The following is a 20,773-nucleotide window of genomic DNA, read 5'->3' as shown; positions in this document are numbered from 1 at the left end:
TTCCTTTCTTCCTTTTTCCCTTGGGCAGGGGATGGGGGGTCAGTGTTCTCTTAGCTATCCCATTATTTAATTTCAAGTTAAAGCAAATAACTTATGCTTGACTACCCTACATTTTCATCATCAAATTATACTTACTAAGTATCTAAAATTTGTATGGCAATAATCCTTTACTCATACCAAAGCCAGAGTTATCCTGTAAAAACCTAAATCCCTTTCTTACTGAAATATTTCCAGTGGCTTTCTACTGTACCTAGAATAAACTGTAAGCCTTTTCCTGACCCTACGTGACCTGACTCCAGCTTGCATCTCCTGCTTCGTCTGCTGCCACACTCTCCATTTTTACAGTGTTCCACCTACACTGGCCAACTTGCTGTCCCTGGAACACGCCACACTCACTTGCGCCTCGGCACTCACTGTCCCCTCTACCTAGACTTATACGTTTCTAGATGGCTTCAGGTCACAGCTGAGTTTCCCCACTTCCCTGCCTCCCTTTCTTTAGAAGGGTACCCTCACCCTACGCTCACACTCAGGCTCGTTCTCCTGGTTTGCTCTGTTTTCATAGCACTTGCTGCTACCTGAAACTATTGTATGTTTGTTTTAAATTTATTATCAGTGTACCCCATTAGTTAAGAATAGAGCTCTTATCTGTGTATCTACTACTATATACTCAGGGTTTATAACAGTGCCTTCTACTTAATAGGCACTTAATAAAATGTGTTAGATGAAATAATGAATGGCTGTGAATAAGCATCTTTAACTTCTAAATGCTTTATCCTAAAGCAGTGGTTCTCAAAAGTATTTTATCTAAGAAAGGGTGTGTCTTTAAAAAATTGTGCTTATATTTGTAATCTACCTCACTGTTAGCTCTGAGTAACGTTTAAGATAGTTAGCCTCAGGTACCAGTTAGAAAATTTGTTAAAATTATATAAAAGGCTACAGTGAAAGGTGGTCTAACTTAGCAGTCCTCAACCTTTTTGGCGTTAGGGAGCAGTTTCATGGAAGACAATTTTCCACGGGGTTGGGGGTGGGAGGGTAATTGGAGCTCAGGCAGTGATGTGAGCAATGGGGAGCGGCTGTAAATACAGATGAAGCTTCCTTCGCTCACTTCCTAAGTTTCATGGAAGATAATTTTTCTATGGAGGTCTAACTAATGAGATGGTTTTATCCCATTGCACCCCCAGGTAACAGAGGATCCTTATGGATGTAGTTACTGACTGACTAAATCCACAGTCAGTGACTCACTGCCACTGAAAGGGAAGGCAAGTAAACATAGAAACTGTTAGTTAAGAAGGCATGTGCCATTGGAGGATTTAAAGGAAAGAAGGTACAAAACCTACCCAGTGACCAGGAAAAGAAGCCAGCTACTAGGCTAGTAATAATTCCACATCTCTGTTTCACCATTGGCCCTCAGTGTGATCATGATTCAGGCTGCTCTCACATTTAATCTCCACTTGTCTGTTTTGTATAGCTTGAGAGATACTGAGCATTGAAATTTGTGATCGTGAATCTCGTAGACTGTTTGAGCTGTAGTTGTTTCTCATTAGGCTGTCTTGGTAAGTCTTTCTGACCCTCTCAATGACCCTGATCTGAAATTTAAGCAAACTGTTTCTTGTATTCAGTTACAATGTTTGAGTTTCTTATTTGAAGCCCATAGTGTAGGGTTATAGCATTAGATGTGACTCTTCTGTTCCTTTAAATATATCCCACTAGAGATAATTAAAGTATAATTCTACATGGTTATTTTGTTGATTTACTAGAGTTCACAAAGCCACTTGGAACAGTTCTGGATTCAGGATTAAGATAATCAGTGTTTCTTTTTCCTGTGAATAACTATTCTGATCCTTCCCAAATAAGACAAGTGACCTAATCAGTACCAAATTTTCTTAAATGCTTTTAGGGACACTAAACTCTTGATTTTGTTTTCTAGAAATAAGTAGAAACTATAGCTTTGAATTTAGGATACTGGTTCATTTTTGTTGTTGTTGTTCTTGGTTTGTATGTTTTTAATTTTGTTCTGTTTTTGCTTAGTTTTTTTTTTTTTTCTTAAGCACTTGTATATTGCAGGCCTCTTCAAATTGTGTGTGTGTGCATACCTAGGCATGTAGATAGTGTAATCCTTTGTAAAATATATAGTATTGGTATAAATCTTTGTCTGAATCCTGTTTGTTGTACTTCAAGTCAGATTTGAGATACTGGAGCTGTTTTAAAGCTGATACTGAGGTGGTTAGTATTGGCTGCATAGGGTTACTACTCCCTTAAAACTCTTCACCAGGTATTAATGCTTTGTTCATAACTATCTTGTATGTGGCTACTGGGGAGAGAGAGAATTTCTGGCATGAGAAGAAATTAGGGGAGGCTATATTGTGGAGATATCATTTAAGATGGGTTTTTAAAAGAAGGGTAGAATTTCAGAAGATAGGGATGCGGGTGAGGGCTGTGTGTGGCATTATAAAAATAGACTAGCATGGACAAAGACACGGAGGTAAGAAAATACTAGGCATGTTTAGAGAACGATAAGTAGACCAGTTTGTCTAGAGTGTGACTGACACGAAGGACTTCATAAATAAAACTAGTAAGATTTTTAGAATTCTTTGAACATAATTTTTCTCTTATTTCATTTGAATGTTTCTCTTGTGATTCTCAGCTTATTATTCTCTACTTAAAGAAAATAATACAGAGATAGGCTTAAGTTTAGCCTATTGTAAAGTATGACAGATTCCTGATTACAAGGCTCAAATTAATGAGACAGTATTTTCTTTTTCTTTTTATCTTTAGTTTTCCAAAATCCTTTACGATAACCAATAAGCATACATGCCAAGTTGCTGACTTTTTTCCATCTTGAAAAGATAATTTTTATAATGAACAGAAAGAAATGCAATGTCCAACAGATAAAATAAAAGTGACATTGACATTGAAGGGAAAGGGAAACATTTTCTTGCCTGCTATTATCAGTGCATTAGTGTGCACTAATAAAAGTAGTGCTTTCTTCAAGCTCAGGAAGATCTTTTCTTTGCTGCTAAATGCCATTATTTTCCTGAGTTGTACATGAAGGTTTGGGCAGAATGAAGTTTTAAAATATTTGTCTAATTTTTTTCTACCTGCAAAGCTCTTATTATATAATAGTTCTCTCTTAAAGGATAGTTAATTACTCATTTGATTTTTTTAAAAAAATACCAGTATATCCATTGTGTAGAAGTACTTAAGATAATCTATTGTCCTTAAATAATGTTCCTTCTTCCAGGGTATGCTAAACATTAAAAAACATAGAAATTTTGAACTTTATTTCTTTAATTCCTAGAATATATGAGATAGACACAGAGAAAAAGACTGCCAGCTTAGGTTGGCCTTAGGGAACCCACCATTTGGAATGAAACCTCTAGGGAAAGCACCTCTTCAACTCCATGTGTTAGTAAGTGAGGTTTGGGAGTATTTCTTTTGCCCAGACTGGATGAATAGCTTGTCTACCTGGAATACAACCATCTGAGTGGATTCATCTGAATCCACTCAGCTGAAATGAAAATGGATTATATTTATTCTTACTGTTCATTTTCATCAGAAATCTCAAATCTTCTAGGCCCGGGCAGTTGTGAAACTAACTACTTTTTATTGACTCTGTTATGCATCCGCCCCTGCTAGGCATTTGGAATTCATTATCACAGATGGTCTTGTGTGGCCTATATGGAGACTTTATGATTTCCACTTCACAGCCAAGGAGAGACCCTACAAAGGGTCCAGTGGGAGAGGCGCAGCTTCCAATCTGTATCTGACTCCTAAACACCAAAGCGATACCACCTCCCCAGGTGGTAATGAACATTCCCAAAGCACCTTGAGTGTGAAAAACACGATTGGTGTTATACCTGTCCTCCTGCTAGGATGGTTTGAAGGGCAAAATGTGCACAAGACTGGTAGTCTTTGAAAAGGGCGAATAGCAGCAGTTATTATGTTCTAATCCAAGGAAGTTTATTCTAGTAAACAATAATTTTTGAGTAGAAAATTTAACAATGTAAATGTTAACTGACCCAAGCTAGCAGTCTTTTTCTCTGTGTCTATCTCATATATTCTAGGAATTAAAGAAATAAAGTTCAAAATTTCTATGTTTTTTAATGTTTAGCATACCCTGTAAGAAGAAACATTATTTAAGGACAACAGATTATGTTAAGTACTTCTATGCAATGGGTATACTGGTATTTTTTTTTAAAAAAATCAAGCAATTAACTATCCTTTAAGAGGGAACTACTATATAATAAGAGCTTTGCAGATAGAAAACATTGGACAAATATTTTAAAACTTCATTCTGCCCAAACCTTCATGCACAGCTCAGGAAAATATGGCATTTAGCAGCAAAATATTTATAAGAGATTACCATTTGATATGCTGATGCTTTAGAATGAGTAAAAACAGTGTGTTGGAAAAATAAACAGTAAATCAAGAAAAATTAATTGATTTCCTGTGCCCTGCCTATGACAGATGTATTTAAGATGGCTTGACAGCTCGTTCAGGGAGATGAAAAATCAAGACCAAAGTCCCTGCTCTCTTGTCCTCTAAATTTTTAAAGTGTCAGTTAAAAGTGGATTCAGTTGATATCTTTTCTTTTTCATTAAGAACACATTGATTTCGAGGAAGAAACTCTGTCATTAACTCCAGTGTTACAAGTAACATCTCAGAAGGGAGGAAGGGTATGTAAAGCTGCCGGTCTCAGGGCCGGTGGTGGCAGCTGACTAAAGGCACTATGAGTGCTCATATCTCATCTGTGTTTTCTTCCTTCACTGAAATTAGTGGAGACTAGGCAGAAATGGGAGGTGACAGCATTCTTGACCCTGTGGGTGTCAGGGTGCAAAGCAGTCTGAGATAACTGGATAAAAGAATTGAGGTTGTTAATAGAGCCCAGGAAGTCGGAGAATTGGGCTTGAAGAGAAAGACCTGGAGGAAACATCTGCTAGCAGTTGGGGGTGGGGGGGGGCGGGTATCAGAATATCCACCTACGCTGTTCCTAAGCTTGTTGAAAAGAAGGCTGGTCTAATTTGGTGTAGACTCTTCCCCTCTGGATCAGAAAAACAGAAGCATTACAATATGCTATTCATACAGAAAGTGTGAGTAGAAAAAAGGAAAATGCACATGTGGGGCTGAGAACATCTGCTGTAGCAAGTCATTTAGAGACAGTTAAGCAGCTTAAAGCAGCTTGCTAGTGTTTGGCAGGAAGGATGAGGAGGAATGGGGGTGGAGACCAATGGGATGAGAGTAATTTAGGTCATGAACAGCATCCCGCCTTCTATATTTTATTTTCTCAGTGCTCAGACCCAGAGTCTCATCAGCACGGGAACACTGTGATTAATGGCAGCCACCAAAAGTATGATGTGGAGATAGATAGCTCACAGCACGGTGCAGCTGGAGCCTGGGAAGCAAAAGTTCTGTACCAAACATACTGTGAAAGAGACAACTTTCTTGGGAATATTCTCCCTTTTATTTCTAAGTTGTATATTTTGGGTACCTTAAACCTACTTTGTGTGACATGCAGTAATAGCTACTGTAGTTTTCCCATCCACAATGAACTGTCAAGACTGCAGGAAAAAATGACTGATGTACTCAGTTGCAGAGAGATCACTGATTTTTTTGGATATTGTTATTTATTACTTATAGGCTTTTATTTCTCTTTATTAATGATAGAACAGTGTCCATTTTTCATAAACTCATACATGCAGAGTTAGAAGTTCCCCCTTCCAGCTTTTCAATATCCGCCTGGTGGAATAGTCCTGACAGTAGTGTCACCATGTATTTGTATGGCAATGTGTACTTTCCCAAGATTTACCAATTTGTGTTACTTCATTTAATCCCCAGAAATCGCCACTGGGCAGACAAAGCAGGTGATGTAATCCCCATTCAAACATTTGGAACTCTGTAAACAGTGAGGTTAACTTTCTTGCCTGAGGTTACTCATCTGGTTCCTAATATGAAAAGACTAGACCGTTCCTTTCTCCTTCTGCAAGCTCCTTCAGAAGCAGTATTGAGATAGTACGGCTCCTGGGGATCCTGATTGGGTGCTGATGACTCTCTAATCTCCAGCCCTGATTTCACCCCAAATCCAAACTCAGGGCCCCTGTTTACCTGGTTTCTCTTCAGGGAGGTTCACTGGCGGATGAGCTCAACATGTCCCCAACTAAATTCGTCGACTTTCTGGCCCCTCCCAAACCTTCTGGTCACAAGTTCCTTATTCTAGTGAATGTCACCGCCAGACTCCCAGTTGCCTTATTTCTGTGTCACATCTACCACTGCCCTGGGCTGGGCCATTGTTCTGTCTTCACAGTCCTCTAACCAGCCTCCCTGCCACCATCCTGAACCCCCCTACATGCACCCCGTGGCATTCAGACTGGGCTTTCTAAATTGAAGATCTGAGCAGTCTCTTCTCTAAGACCTTCAGTGGTTTCTCTGCGTTTTAAGATAAAATCTAAAATTCTTAACATAATTTACAAGGCCTCACATTATCTGGTCTTGCGTTCCAACTTCTCTCACCACTCTTTCTCAATATATTCCCTATTTCAGCTATATTAGGTACTTTCAGCTTCTACAGTGTATCCTCTTCTTTTGCCTTCAGGCCTTTATACAAGGAGCTCTCTCTTCCTAGAGAATCTTTTCCTTCAAGCCTTAGCCTAGACAGCCCTCTGGGAAGCCTTCTGTGCCACAGGGCCCTCTGCTGTGCTCTGTACCTCCGTCCATTTCCCTCTCTAGGCTGTACTTATAAGGCGGGCGGGAGGCATGCCTGTCTTGTTTGCCTCTGTATCCCCATATTGAATACAGTATAGGAGCCAGCTAGGTGAACAAGACATTTTTGTTGAACATTGAAATATGTGTTTCTAGATTTCCAATGTTCTTTTCAGTAGACAGTTCTGTATCAATATAATCAATATTACATGGCTGGTTATGTCTAGTTCCTCATTTTCTAAGATGTCCATACTATGTAAATATCTATAAAATTTATCCTTTTCTCCCTGTATCATAGAGATACAGTCAGTCACTTCTTACAGCATGTGATCTGCTCTACTCTGATTAAATCTGGTGGCTTTTTGGATGAACTTAATAAATACCAGTTACAAACATTTATTAATTCCTTTGTGTGATGCACTGTGCTAAGTATTTTTCAGGAAATTTTTGCTTTCTTAAAATGATTCTATAAGTTAGCCAGGCACACTTGTTATCCTCATTTTATAGATGAGGAAGCAGACACAGAGAGATGAAATAATCTGCCCAGTATCACAGCAAATAAGTAGAATTGGGTTTTGAACTCAGTGCAAGTCACAGAGCTAAAGCCATTTCAGCTTATGAAAAACAGCTGTAGGAGAAATGCCTATATTTATTGTGAGTTTCACAAAGGTGTTAACCCTAGGAATTTATGGATTGAGCATAGGCTTTGAAGCCAGTGTCTGTAGCCATAAAATGAGGGAAATCTAGTGTTGTTTGTGGTGAAGATTAAATGAGATAATGGGCATAAAATGTAGAACCTAGGGACTCGCACACTGTAGGCTGCTCTTACTGTCGTCGTTGCTCTAAGTCTTCTACTGGCATACCTCATTGCACTTTAGAACTTACAGGAGGCTATGCTAAAGAGAAAGTTGGATTTTTAGGTCTAAATAAATTCTTAGAAGAGAAATGGAATGGCTAAGAAAAAGTACTCTTTTCATTTATCTTATTCTAGCTCACTTAATGATTATTCCTGTAAGCCAATGTAGAGACCTAGAAGGGCAGCTTTTTCAATACTTTAAAAGTGCTGCTTTTTGTATATTGACCTATCATAAAACTATATAAGACTATCTCGAGATGTGAAGCTTATTTGCTCTTGACTCCTATTATTTCATGACTTTGAATTTTAAAAATAGCAAATTAATTATACTTAGGAAATGAATTTTGGTAGATAAAATACTTGAAAACATAGCTGCAGTGGAGAAATAAATTTTTCCGGGAAAAGTTTTTGAACCATTGAACTATTTTTTATCTCAAACAAGGTAAAACATTTTGTCATTATTACATCTTTTTTATTGTGTATTTTAAGAACTTTGGTTTTTAATGATTCACCCTCTGCTACAAATATAGAGTTTATCAGACAAGGAAGGAAATACATGTTTAGGAGTTTAATTGTTAATGATAATTTCTGTGAGGAGTCTTTTAGTAGCTTTCCCTGAGATTACTAAAACCATGCTATAAGGATGTTTTATAGTGATAACGTTCATGTGGAGCAATAAGCAAAGCAAAAAACATTGAAAAAAGTAGTAGGTGGGATACATATATTTAAAGTATAAAATGGAAATAATTGAAGTTGAGGTATTGTCCATGAATATGGTGCCCCCAAATAGACCCTATTTAATAAAGAATTTAGTATACATTGCTATACTTATTTAGTAGTTATTACATGGTAAAGGCATTATTTCATTTGCTTTCTCTCATTTAATCATTGCAACCAGCCTTTATATTAATAGATAGGTTCTGTTATCCTCATTTTCTGGATTAAAATCTTAATCATTATTATTCAGGTAATGGGATTAAGGTGTGGGTTTTTTGCCTTATTTTCTGAATTTTTGATAATATGGTTATTTTATTACTTTTATAAACTTTAAATATATAGGACTTATTCTTTTACCCACAGGATGGGTTTCCAGATTTCCAGGACTCCGTACAAACTCTCTTCCAGCAGGCTAGAGCTAAGAGTGAAGAACTCGCAGCTCTTACTTCACAGGTAACTACAGTTATTATTTCATAATAGTGTCTGTAGGTTAAAAAATAAATGATTGCTCCAGCTAGCTTCGGTTTTAAATGTCTGAGAACTGAATTTATTTGTGGTTCTTTTTATGACATCATCTGATCCACAGCTGTATCAACAAGATAGCAATAACAACTTGATTTGATTTGGTTTATGAACAGAATCTGATATAGTGCTGCTTATTTATTCTTTGTAGTTTTGTAGGAACTGAGACAGATTGTCAAGAAAACTTAAAAGAAGCAATATGATATCAGGAAAACCAGTCATGTTGGCTATGGCTGTGTGCAGTACAACTCAGAAAAATAGTACTAGTTTTCAATAAAATATTAATAGTCAATGTTGTAATCATTAAATTATTAATATTCATAGATATTGAAATATTGTTAAATTAGTATGTGGCGTTAGGTGCTTTTGCCATTAAGTTATTTGTGTATGTACACTAAAATTAATATTTTAAAAAGTTCTTTCTGTAAACATCACCTTTTAGAAAGCACTATAAGTTTTTATTCCTTTTGAGCTTCTTCCTAGTAACTTGCTTTTGGTCACATTTAGTACTGCCAAGTTTTGTTTTTTCATGATAGGATGAAAAATACGTTTTTCCCCTCAGAAATGCTTATTGAAGCTTTTTCAGTTAATTAGTAACAAGTTTAGATGAAATGAAGTTTTGGTTAATTTTGATCTTGTTTACGTGCATTCAGAAAAATAGTATAAATAGTATAAGTATAAATTAGATATTCCACCTATTTATTTACATTTATTTATTTTCAAAAAACATTGAAAAAAGTAGTAGGTGGGATACTTAATGGTAAGAATCCACCTATTGATTTTTTTAATAATACTGTGAATCAGGACTTTTTATAACCAGTTTCATATAGAAGATTTCTTGTACTATTTTATATGGCATGGTAGTGATTCATATCTGTACATTTTGACTATTACCTCCTTGGCAAAATATCACAAGTGTACTGCTTTGAAAATCACATGTAAATAATTTAGAGCAGTGCATAGACAAGTAACTTATGAAACACATGTGGAGATAAATTTATATGTCAGCTCACTAATTGTACATCTTAAAACACCCCTTTTTATGATTGGTTGGGAAATACTGCAGTTTCATTCCATGATGAAGGTTGGCACTGATGTTTTTCTGCATAATTTGCATTGTTTAATTTTAGTGGGAGGTGTGTTTGTCTTGTTCTTCTAGACAGCCGTTTTACACCTTTTCTCCCCCAAACATACTGTCATCATATCAGAGTCTGTGTAGTGCCAAATCCTAAAATAAAAATGCCAGGATTTCACCCTATGTGTTAGAAGCAGTTTATAGCAGATGTTGCTGTTGCTCTTAGGTTTCTTTTTTTAAAAATCTTTTAAAGGACTCAGTACCTTGGAAAACAAAGCTAAGGTTATGTTGCTTTTAAGCTAAAATGAAATTCTCTTTATGGAATTGAGAAGAAACCTTTTCTCTTTTGTACAAAATCCAGCATTTTATGTTTTAACATGATGATACAGACATCTATGCATATTTATGGAACGTGTATACCACATGAAGTGTGAACTAATTTTAATGAATACTAAATATATTTGCTGGAGTCTGAAATTGGCATCTTTAAACCATTAAAAAATCTAGAATGTTTTAGTTACTGATTTTATTTTTGCTTTACTTACTAGCAGCCTGAAAAGGTGATGGCAAAGCAGATGGAGTTCCTCTGCACCCAAGCTGGCTATGAGAGACTACAGCATGCTGAGAGAAGATTGTCTGCAGGACTTTATAGGCAGAGCTCAGAAGAGCACAGTCCTAATGGCTTGACTTCTGATAACTCAGATGGACAAGGTACATCTTTAGAGTGTCCTGTGCTTTTAGAGCCACTGCTATGTATACTTCAAAATGAGACTGAAAATAATGGCTGAGTTTTAAATTATGATATTTTGTTAAGGTTATTTTATAAATTCTTCGTCAAAATTAATTTTTAAATTGTCTCTTTTTCTAAAAAGGAAGAATTTATCCTGCAAATTTTAATTTGTTTTTTTAAACTTCATTATTTCTAAACAATAGTTGCCCATGTGATTGATGTATTATTTTGTAAAGGGTGGGTGAGATTGGGAGATGTAAACAGTACTGATCATTTTTCCCAAACAAGCAGATTCCATGGGAGATGTTTATCCTTTTTAAAATGATCAAAACTTCATTTTTTTTAGACTTCAAAAACAGATTTGTGAAATTTATAACATTTGGTTGTTCGGGAGAATATGGTAACTGCTTTGAAAGTATTATGACAGAGTATAACTCTTAGCTTTAGAAAGCTGTGTGATTCATGAGTATTTTTACCATTCAAAAAATTATTTTATTTCATGTCCTCACATGAAGAAAATCCCAAGTCATTGTTATTTACTCATTCAACAGATTTTTATTTTTTTTAGTGTTTTCTATGTGCCAGGCACGCCCATAGGCACTGAAGATGCAACAGTGAACAAGACAAGACCCTGTTCCCTCGGAGCTTATACTCTAGTGGAGGGAGATGTACAGTATCTAAATATATCCTTTAGTTTCAACTAATAATAAGTGTTAGAAGAAAAATAATTTTTTAGTACCTTCCTTTTATATGTTATGGCTTTTTATATATATACTTGTATATATATAAAAAAACACTTCTAAAGAGTGGTTACTGTTGTCAAAAAAATAAGATTTCTAAGTAAGAATATCATCTTAACAGGCATTCTCCAACCATGGAATAAAATATTACATGTGTCAGGAGATCAGAGTACTGGAGGAGAAGATAGTTCTTCCTTTTTAAAAATATGACAGAAACTTTTTAGTTGAGGTCTCATTTAACTTCCCCAATTATCCTGAACAGTTAAGAAGCAAAGGCAATTATGAAAGATTTTATGATTCTAATTTGTGACACCAGGATAATTCAGTGTGGGGTGACAATTTGCTAATGTGATAGATTTCAGTTTATGGTAGAATATGACTTGGTATATAAAGAATTATTAACCATATCTGTGCTAATTCTGTTTTTTTGCTGTAGTTTTTTTTAATAATCGGCAATTGGCCTAAAGTCATCTCTGTTTCTCTAGTATTTGTTATTATGTGATTAATGATATGCATTGGTAAAATGGTTGCACTAGTAAGAAAATGCCTTACAAAGAAGATGTATTATATGCCAAAATTGGAATGCTTACTGGAATTCTCAGCCTTTTGTTTAGTTCATGTTTAGCTCTTAAAGATGTCCTGGCAGAATTGTAAACCTTGGGACCAGTATGAAATAATTGGCCATTTTTTCCCCCTGAATAATTATTTAAAATGTTTTTTTCCAACTATTATTTAAATCCTTCAGTGCCTGCTGACTTTCCTCACTCCTTTCCTAAGGAATGTTCAGGCAGTTTGTGAAAATTTATTTTTAAGAAAAAGCATGGTGTGTTTTTAATATTATCCCTATTTCTTTTTTTTTTTTTTTCTTTTCATTAGGAGAAAGACCTTTGAATCTCCGAATGCCTAATTTACAGAACAGACAACCCCATCATTTTGTGGTAGATGGGGAGCTGAGTAGACTTTACTCCAGTGAGACAAAATCCCACTCATCAGGTGAGAATGTGGTATGGGATTAGAGAGTAAAACTTGAATAGAAGCATCTTTAAATTCTACTCCCACTGTCCCTTCCCCTAGCAGAAAATGTCATTACTAACAATGTTACTACAGGTTGAGTATCCCTAATCAGAAAATCTGAAATCCAAAATGCTTCAAAATCCAAAACTTTTTGAGCACTGAAATGACACTTAAAGGAAATGCTCATTGGAATGTTTTGGATTTCAGATTTTCAGATTTGAAATGCTGAACCAGTAAGTATAGTGCAAATATTCCAAAATTTGAAAAATCCAAAATCAAAGCACTTCTGGTCCCAAGCATTTTGCATAAGGGGTGCTCAACCATCAGTTTTTATCCCCTTGGAAATGATAAGATTGCCATAACACTAGCTAGTCTTCTTTGAGAACTTAATATTCCAAAGAATGTCAGGGAAAACTCATGAAGGTTGAGATTATTTTTATTAGCTATTACATGAGTGGTGACTTTTATACAAAAATTCAAACTGAATAGTAGATGGCTGGTTTGAGTTATGTTATTGTGTTTTTCTGGCAATAACATAATATGAAAATGATGGACTCCCTGTTTGCTCTCATACTAAGAAAACCTTCTGCACCAAAATCTAAACTTTTCATGCACTTTGGGGGTGATAATTATATTTCAGAAGTAAACTGAATTCTATAACAGGATAAGCAGTTCCTCATTATAGTTACATGTTGAAATATTTTTGCCTCAGCCTCTGGAGTAGCTGGGTTTGCAGACACATGCCACTGTACTCAGTTAATTTGAAAAAAAAAAAATTGTTATTATTATTATTTTTTTTTAGAGGCGTTTTTCTCACTATGTTGCTCAGGCTGGTCTTGAACTCCTGGCCTCAAGGGATCCTCCCATCTCAGCTTCCCAAGTAGCTACCACACTCAGCTAATTTTTTTTTTAGAGATGGGGGTCTCACTATGTTTCCCAGGCTGGCCTCAAACTCCTGGCCTCAAGCTATCCTCCTGCCTCAGCCTCCGAATTGCTGGGATTACAGGCATGAGCCACCGCTCCAAACTCTATTTTATATATTTATCATGTTGGACCAAGCATTAAATAAAAATTGATATGCTCTATATGCTAAGTGTTTTAGTACATTTCATTATTCAACTTTCATGCCACTTTATTGTAGGTATCATCCCCATTTTATAGCTGAGGGTTAAAGAGGTGTGCAACTTGCCCAGATATGTATACAGCTAGTAATTGGCAGAGTTGGAATTTAAATCCAGAATCTGGGCTGTTACTTGCAATTCTGTAAACAAAAATTGTATATGGAATTGAAGAATCATGAATAATTGATAGTATTTGCTATGGAGTTTGGGGGGTTATTTTATAACTTTGTTTATTTTTGTAGTCCATTGATTTAAAAAAAAATCAACAGACTTTGTGTTTCCATTTTTATACAGAGAGCCTTGGGATTTTAAAAGACTATCCTCACTCAGCTTTTACCTTAGAAAAGAAAGTCATCAAAACAGAGCCTGAAGATTCAAGATAGCTGTGATTCTCTCACTGTTCTCTGAAAATGGCATCAGATTTAAGGATAATACTCCATCATAGAAATAAGCCTTAATAACCAGTGTTGCCTCATTCAGCTCAAACAGATTTCATAGCCAAAGCATAAGGACTGATGTAGTAGTCTGTGGAAACCAGGAGGAAAAAACAACAGCCACAGAAGAAAATCGAGAGTGTGGCAATCTGTAACAGAAATGCTGATGCGTTCACATTCCTGTGTAAGTTGTTTATGTGAAAGGCTTACAAATTAATATTGTAAGCATTCATTATTTAAGAATGTACAATGTATTTGTGTAATTTATAGAAGTAAAATCTAGGTGTTGAGACCTGTGTGGTCCAATAGACATGGATACAGTTTATTTTACTTGAAATTTTGTCTACTTTGTGTATTTAGCATAAATATTATACGTCAGAGTTTAGAATCTTTGCAACTATGAAAAAAGAAAGCTTAAGTGATGTAGTTATTGGCAAGGTTGCAATGACTGTGGAAAAATGGAAAGCAAATACTCAGTTTAAACCAAGGAAAATATTGTGGATTTAATATTTGATAAAACTGATTTTTGTTTAACAGGAAATGTATAGCATTTATTCATGTAATATCTGGTTATTAGTGTACATTTACACAATAAATACTGGAGGAAAGTTAAAAAGATGAGCAATAGAGTAGAAAATTTAACTGGTTGACATAAATTATAGTAATAGCTACTTAAGATGGTATCAAAGATAGGAAGCTATTTCTTGGACAGACAGCTTAAAACAAGTGGACCAATGTGTAAGAGCCTTGACTTAAATATTGATATGTCAGAATGTGTTTAATAGATTAAGACATGGTAAATTAACCTTACATGTGATAAAGATGGTGCCTGTTAACTAAGGCTGTAATAGATTAAGTACCATTTTATATCCAGAGATTCTTCTCTATATACAGGAGTCAGAGAGACTAGATGCTTACACTGGGGAATGTCTTCCCACCCAGCCACCACGATGTGGGCAATCGCTACATCCACATTTGCAAGCATATTTCTGTGGAAGTTCAGTTGACACCTATATTGATTATTTACTTTATAATTTCATTTTTGTACACCTTTCAGATTTGTGAATGTAGTTTTTTGTTAAAATTCATCTTGACAGTATGTTTTTAATTCCCTCTATTTAATTAATGGACTGTGTGCATATATATGTGTGGGGGTGTGTTTAAATGTTAACAATACACTTGCGTACTTACAAGAATTTCACATTGAACTCCACAATGGTAAAAAAAAAAAAAAAAAAAAAATACAACATCTGCCGATATACGTTTTTTCTGTTGGTTTAAGAGAAGACATTTGACAACTTTACCTACATCCTACAGAATCATCTAAACCCAGACATTGCCAAGAAGAGTGTATTGACATGGAGTATGTGTTTTTTGTTTTCAGTTCAGCTCTAGATCATAACTGTGTAAAAAATATTAAGTCATAATCTGTTATACTAAAATTTGTCAGCCAAATGTTAGATGAAATGTCTGCACTGTAGTCTCAGATCACTGTCACACATATAACTGCTTTTTTGTTTTGGTTTGTAGAAGAGTTTTACAGTAGAAACACCAGTAAACAACTTTTATACTATTAAAAGGCTTTTTTCCCTTCCTAAATGTTTTAATTGTAACATAGTGTTTTGCTCACTGAAGAAGCTTCTTATGGACCTTGCAACTTTGTTGCTACCTTGAGGTTGATTATCGTGGTTGTGTATTGTTCACTGTGTGTAGAAATAGTGTGAGTACAATTTAAATAGACTGTTCAGTTTTTAATATTAGCCATAGCACTGGTTAGTATCTCAGTAGTTTCATGAAACGTTTCCTGTATTCTAATCTATTTTGAGAAATTTCGTGGTTTTTTTTTTTTTAAATTGTGTCTGACAGTTCAAGTTTGTAGATTTTAATAAGTGACAATTTTTAACAACACAGTAATCTTCCAGCTAATATTTATCCATCTTTCATGGACCCACAAATTACATCCTTAAATCCATAAATAAGTTTCCTTAAGTATCATATCATACTGTTCCAGTCTTTCAAGCTTAGTGATAAGGGGGAAGCACAAGAAAAACTTCAGCAGAATACAGTTTTTATTTTGTAAACACTAATGTATTAAACTTGCTATACATTAAAGCAAATAATATATATTTTTATTTGAATTGTATATATGAATTGGATGTTATAACTAGTAGATTTTTTTCATTTTGTTAGAGGTATTTTCACTGAACAAAATCAATTGGTTACCTCAGTATTACAGCCAATCTAGTCCAAGGGACCATTTCTGCCCAAGTCTGTGTTACACTTTACTGTGCTAAGTCTACGTTTTTGTGACTCTTGAAGTTGTTGGTGAGGTGGGATGAGTGCACTTGCTTCCTGTGGCAATAAAGATTTTCTGTGCCTCACATGTTTATGTTTATAGCACTTTCTGCATAACACTTTCCACAGTGGGTCATGTTAACCCACTCTGTCCTCCTCCCCCGCCATTGGATTGTTTGGGCTGGGCTTGGATATCAGGAGACAGGAGCTTTTGCTAAATGTTACTGTCAGCCACCTTGGTTTCGAAAAAGTTATTTGGTAAACAGGTTCCCAGTTGACTCTGTTCTGTTGGAGAGAGAGAGGTTAATTTATGTTGTTCTCATTAAATAGAAGTTTATAAAAACATTTTAAAAAAACCCCTACTTCTAACCAACTAAATTAATAAAAGGAAGAACGTTAGGATTTAACATTTATAATATATTACATATTTGTAACACGTTAATGTGACTTAGCCTCAGTATTACAGGCTAATTATATGAAATTGAGTTAACCTATAGTGAAGAACTGGGACAAAGCCTTGCAACAAAGTTTTAATTGTTGAGTTCTACAGATTAATCTTTAATAAAGAGCTTCAATGTGTCAAGTACTATGCTAGGTGCCAGCATGGGGGTGAAGGCTGCAGATGAAATATAAGATTCTTGTTCTTTGGGAACCTAGCTGTATGGGAACTAATCCTCATACAAAATACAAATTTTAGTGCGTTATATATGTGGGATGAATTAGGAGCTGACATTTAAGTGCATTCTACATTACGTAGATGTTATGGTGGTGGGGGTAGTAGACACTTTACAGGTGAAAGCAAGCACATTTAATGAGTGAAAATCAGAAAAGATCAGCCAGGACTAAAATAGTTAACATTTAAGAGGTGAGATTTGATAAAAAGAAAGGTAGTACGTTTCACTTTGAGGCCACTTTTTTTTTTTTTTTTTGGTAAAATTATTGCAATTTTATTTTGAAGCTGAATGCCAGTTAGATCTCCTTGGCAGGATAATAATTCTTTCGACAATCCCATTGAACCTGTCAAAAGGCAGGGGGAAAGGGTGCTTTTTCATCTGTCCTTAATTAATAAAACCACTTGGGTAAACATTTAGGATTTGGTAATTATGAGGTTACTAGCACCTAGTGTAGTAATTACAGTTAACAGTATTTAAAGCTGAAAACCTAAGTAAATGTGCGGGGAATTTCCTAGCATATGGTCTGCTCACTTGGCTATTCAAATGGTTAAGTATTATTAACACAATACCCATTTTGTTTGTAACTTCACTTAATATACTACATTAAGTCTTCAAAAGAAAACCAAGATATTAACCTAATGAAACCAAGAGCTCTGTCTCTTTTAGAAAATAAATTCAATTAGCAAATAGCTGAAGTTAGGAATGAGCAAACATCTTACATTTGTAACAGCTTGAAGAATGTGACCAAATACGATTGTTGCTATTTAACTAAAAAACTACCTTATGGTCCAGCTGTGCATGGGTGGCGTTTCAGTGAATCTAAGCTTATTTATTTGTTATTATCTGTGGGTGTCTTCATAAATGCGATTCTCAAGTGGGCCTCCAACATTAATAAAAGAATGATACAATGTCCTGACATTTATTTTTATTGTAAATACAATTTGATCTCAAAAACCTTGCTGTTAACTATTTCCTTGGTGACCCTGTAAAATGATTTTTATTTCACATAGAAGTGATCAAAAGCTAAATGCTGGAGCTAGGATTTTTCTTACTTTCTGAATATGCAACAGCTAAACCTTTAAAACTTCTTTGGCATCTGTTTCTACTGACCTATGAAAATTATTTTTTTAAAGATCACCTCAACGGTGTTTTTAGGTTTTGTGCAGAAAAGACTAACCAGAAATTTATTTTTTAAGTTCATAATCATTCAAGTTAGAATCCAAAAACTTACTGTGCTTGTTTTAGGTTCATCTTACAAATCTTTTCTATCTATAAGTTTAGCAAATTTTAATCACTTGTAAGGAAACTATGAATAATGATTGGTTCCATTTACAAAATTGGTTAAGTTCCTTTGTTCTTTTCATATTCTTCCCATCTCCTAGGGCCGCACAATTCTTAAGTATTAAAACAATATCTTGTTGAATTCTAGGTCTCCTGGCTGTGTCTGACTATTTCAATACCATTTCCAAAGTTATTCCTCTGACAGCTAAGTGATTTATTTCCCAAGTATTGCTCCAGTAATATTAAAGGTCTAATTTCTACCAGTTCATCTTAAAGGGAATTTTTATGACCTTTTTGTAGCAATTGTATAAAACCCTCAAACAAGGAATTTCAGAAATGAATCACATAAAGTACTAATCTTAGTTTTTAGTTCAGCATCCATATGAAATGCATAGTTACCATGATTTTTCCATTTTATTGTCTTTTTAAGATACTTAATTGACAAAAATTGTATATATTATTAAAGTGTACAACGTGATGGTTTGATAAACATATACGTCATATACTGATTACCATGGTCAAATTATGACACTTCGGTGAGAAATTGCTTCTCCTAATTTTTGATGACTTTACATTTAATGCACGTTAGTTTACTATCATTAAATGTCTTTTCAGTATAATATGTTTTAAAATATTTCTGCACAGAGCATTATTCTACATTGATATAAAATGAAAAAAACCTACCTAAAGACCTACAGTTGTAAGTTCCAGAATTTTCTTTTTAATCTTTCTACTTTATTATACAATTGCCCTCTATTTACATTTTCCATTGTAACTTCTCAAAAGAACTGGCTTGCTGCTTCACAATCTCAGAGAAGTAGTCATAGTTGAATGTTGCCATCAAAACATAATGTTGTGAAACACAGATTGAGTACAAAATGTTGGTTCAAGGGTAGTGATGCAAATGTTAAAATCATGAGCCCAAGATTTTTTTCTCATTAACTTATTAAGACTGGCACATTTTGTGAATTTCCTGGTAGTCCAAACAATTTGGTAATCAACCCAGCCTAGCTTTTCTGTGGGTGAGCACCAGGGGTGATACAAATTAGAATGTGCTTCATATTTACACATTCTGAAACCTTATGAGTCATCTTTGCATTAAAAATTTGCACCTCATAAATTTAAAGTGCCATGTTCAACACCCACACATGATCCTAAGCAAGCAGGCCATTCTCTTATAACTGTCACAGACACCCTATACTGGTAGGTCACTTAGGCTCAAGTATGTAGGAAGATACTTAAGTAGTGCATACGTAGGTGGAATCTTACTGGTAACTGGCTCAGCAGAGGCATTTTGTAATTTTCTGAGGCTACCTACTGTCTTCAACTGTGAACTGTTAAACCAAACATCTGTGGTCTAGCACCATACCCTGCTATTATCCTTCCCAGAAGACAAAAGTGATCTCTTTGGTAGCATGTTGTCACACTGTGGGCTCTGCAGAGTCTCATCATTTTAGTTATGTTTCCTCAAGAAATACATACTTTCCACCCTCAGGACCCTGATAACAAAATGTAAGGATCTTTTCATCAACAGTTAAAATGGACAGGGTCATTCTTTTCCTTTCCGAATTCAACCAATGTTTCTATCATCAGAACATGCCCATATATTGATTGTGTGGATTTCTTTTGCATATGTTGGCTAATTCTCAAATTGGAGCACATCTTTCTGAATTTTATTGATGAGAAGGCAATAAGCTTGTTTAACGAAATAGATAATGATATAACAGATATAGCCAGTTAACTAACTCCAATTCTTAAGGTAATAAAAGGCTAGTTCCACTTTTAAAAAAATTAACATTGAAGGTGAAATAGTTTACCTAATTTGAAGAGAAGAACAATTTTAATATATTGTAGTATTTAAAGTGAGTAGAGATCATTTCCCAAGACTTTAAGCATGTATATAATAGTTGGCTTACATGAAAAATAGTCACTTTTTTCTAAGGTCTCTTATTACAAAGACAGGAACTAGTTCTGCCTTGTAAAGAAAATGATCTAAAACAGGCTTATATTCTTAATCTAGTAGTAGTTGTATATTGCAATACAACAAATCCACCATTTACTAGCACTGGGCCCACTGCTTCACATTTAATCTCTGCAACTCCTGGAGGTGGTTATTATCACCCCCATTTTGCAGATGAGAAAAATAGATGTCTCAAGAGATTAGATAATTAGTTATTACACAGCTAGTAAGGAGGAGCTTGGGCCAGTCCACTTGTCTGATACCAAAGTCCACGTGCACCCTATCCTGTCAAATATCCTTTGAACCACATGGCCTGCACTGTGTTTGAACATTTTACACAAGATGCACTTTAAAATACAGATGAAGTTTAAATATGCACACATGGAAACAACTAGGCCATATACGAGTATTGTTTGATCAGCTGGTTAACTGTTAGTGGTGTCTAGATTTCAGCAGAGGCTCCCTAAAGGAAGTAAACATCAAGCCATTCTAAAGGCAGGTATTGAAGCAGAAAAGTGAAAGGGCATTGCCCTGCTTTGGAACTGGCCTGTCTGAAAGGCCCAGGTAGGGGAGCAGAAAAGTCACATTCAGATACTACCGGAAAAATGTAATGGGCTAGAGCAGAGGGTTCAAATAAAAATTTAATTAGAGATGAAAC

At 35.1% G+C, this 20,773-nt stretch overlaps 1 protein-coding gene across 4 annotated transcripts in view; it reads left to right on the top strand.

The window, feature by feature from the left end:
• Positions 1-16,288, top strand: part of NAB1 (NGFI-A binding protein 1) — a 116,746-nt gene extending 100,458 nt beyond the window's left edge. For 2 of the 4 annotated variants that reach the window (XM_069469243.1, XM_069469268.1), the window contains exons 5-8: positions 8,633-8,722; positions 10,415-10,577; positions 12,213-12,329; positions 13,766-16,288. In XM_069469243.1, coding sequence (XP_069325344.1) covers positions 8,633-8,722; positions 10,415-10,577; positions 12,213-12,329; positions 13,766-13,854 — 459 coding nt within the window. In that variant the 3' untranslated portion in view covers positions 13,855-16,288. Of the gene's footprint in view, positions 1-8,632; positions 8,723-10,414; positions 10,578-12,212; positions 12,330-13,740 lie in introns of all 4 variants that reach the window. The other 2 variants (XM_069469258.1, XM_069469249.1) reach the window with 1 other exon arrangement.
• The last annotated feature ends 4,485 nt before the right edge of the window (positions 16,289-20,773 follow it).

This window comes from Eulemur rufifrons, chromosome 1 (assembly GCF_041146395.1).
Source record: "Eulemur rufifrons isolate Redbay chromosome 1, OSU_ERuf_1, whole genome shotgun sequence".
NCBI classification, from domain to species: Eukaryota; Metazoa; Chordata; class Mammalia; order Primates; family Lemuridae; genus Eulemur; species Eulemur rufifrons.
The sequence above is the reverse complement of the archived record's forward strand: the minus strand, read 5'-3'. Positions and strand labels throughout refer to the sequence as shown.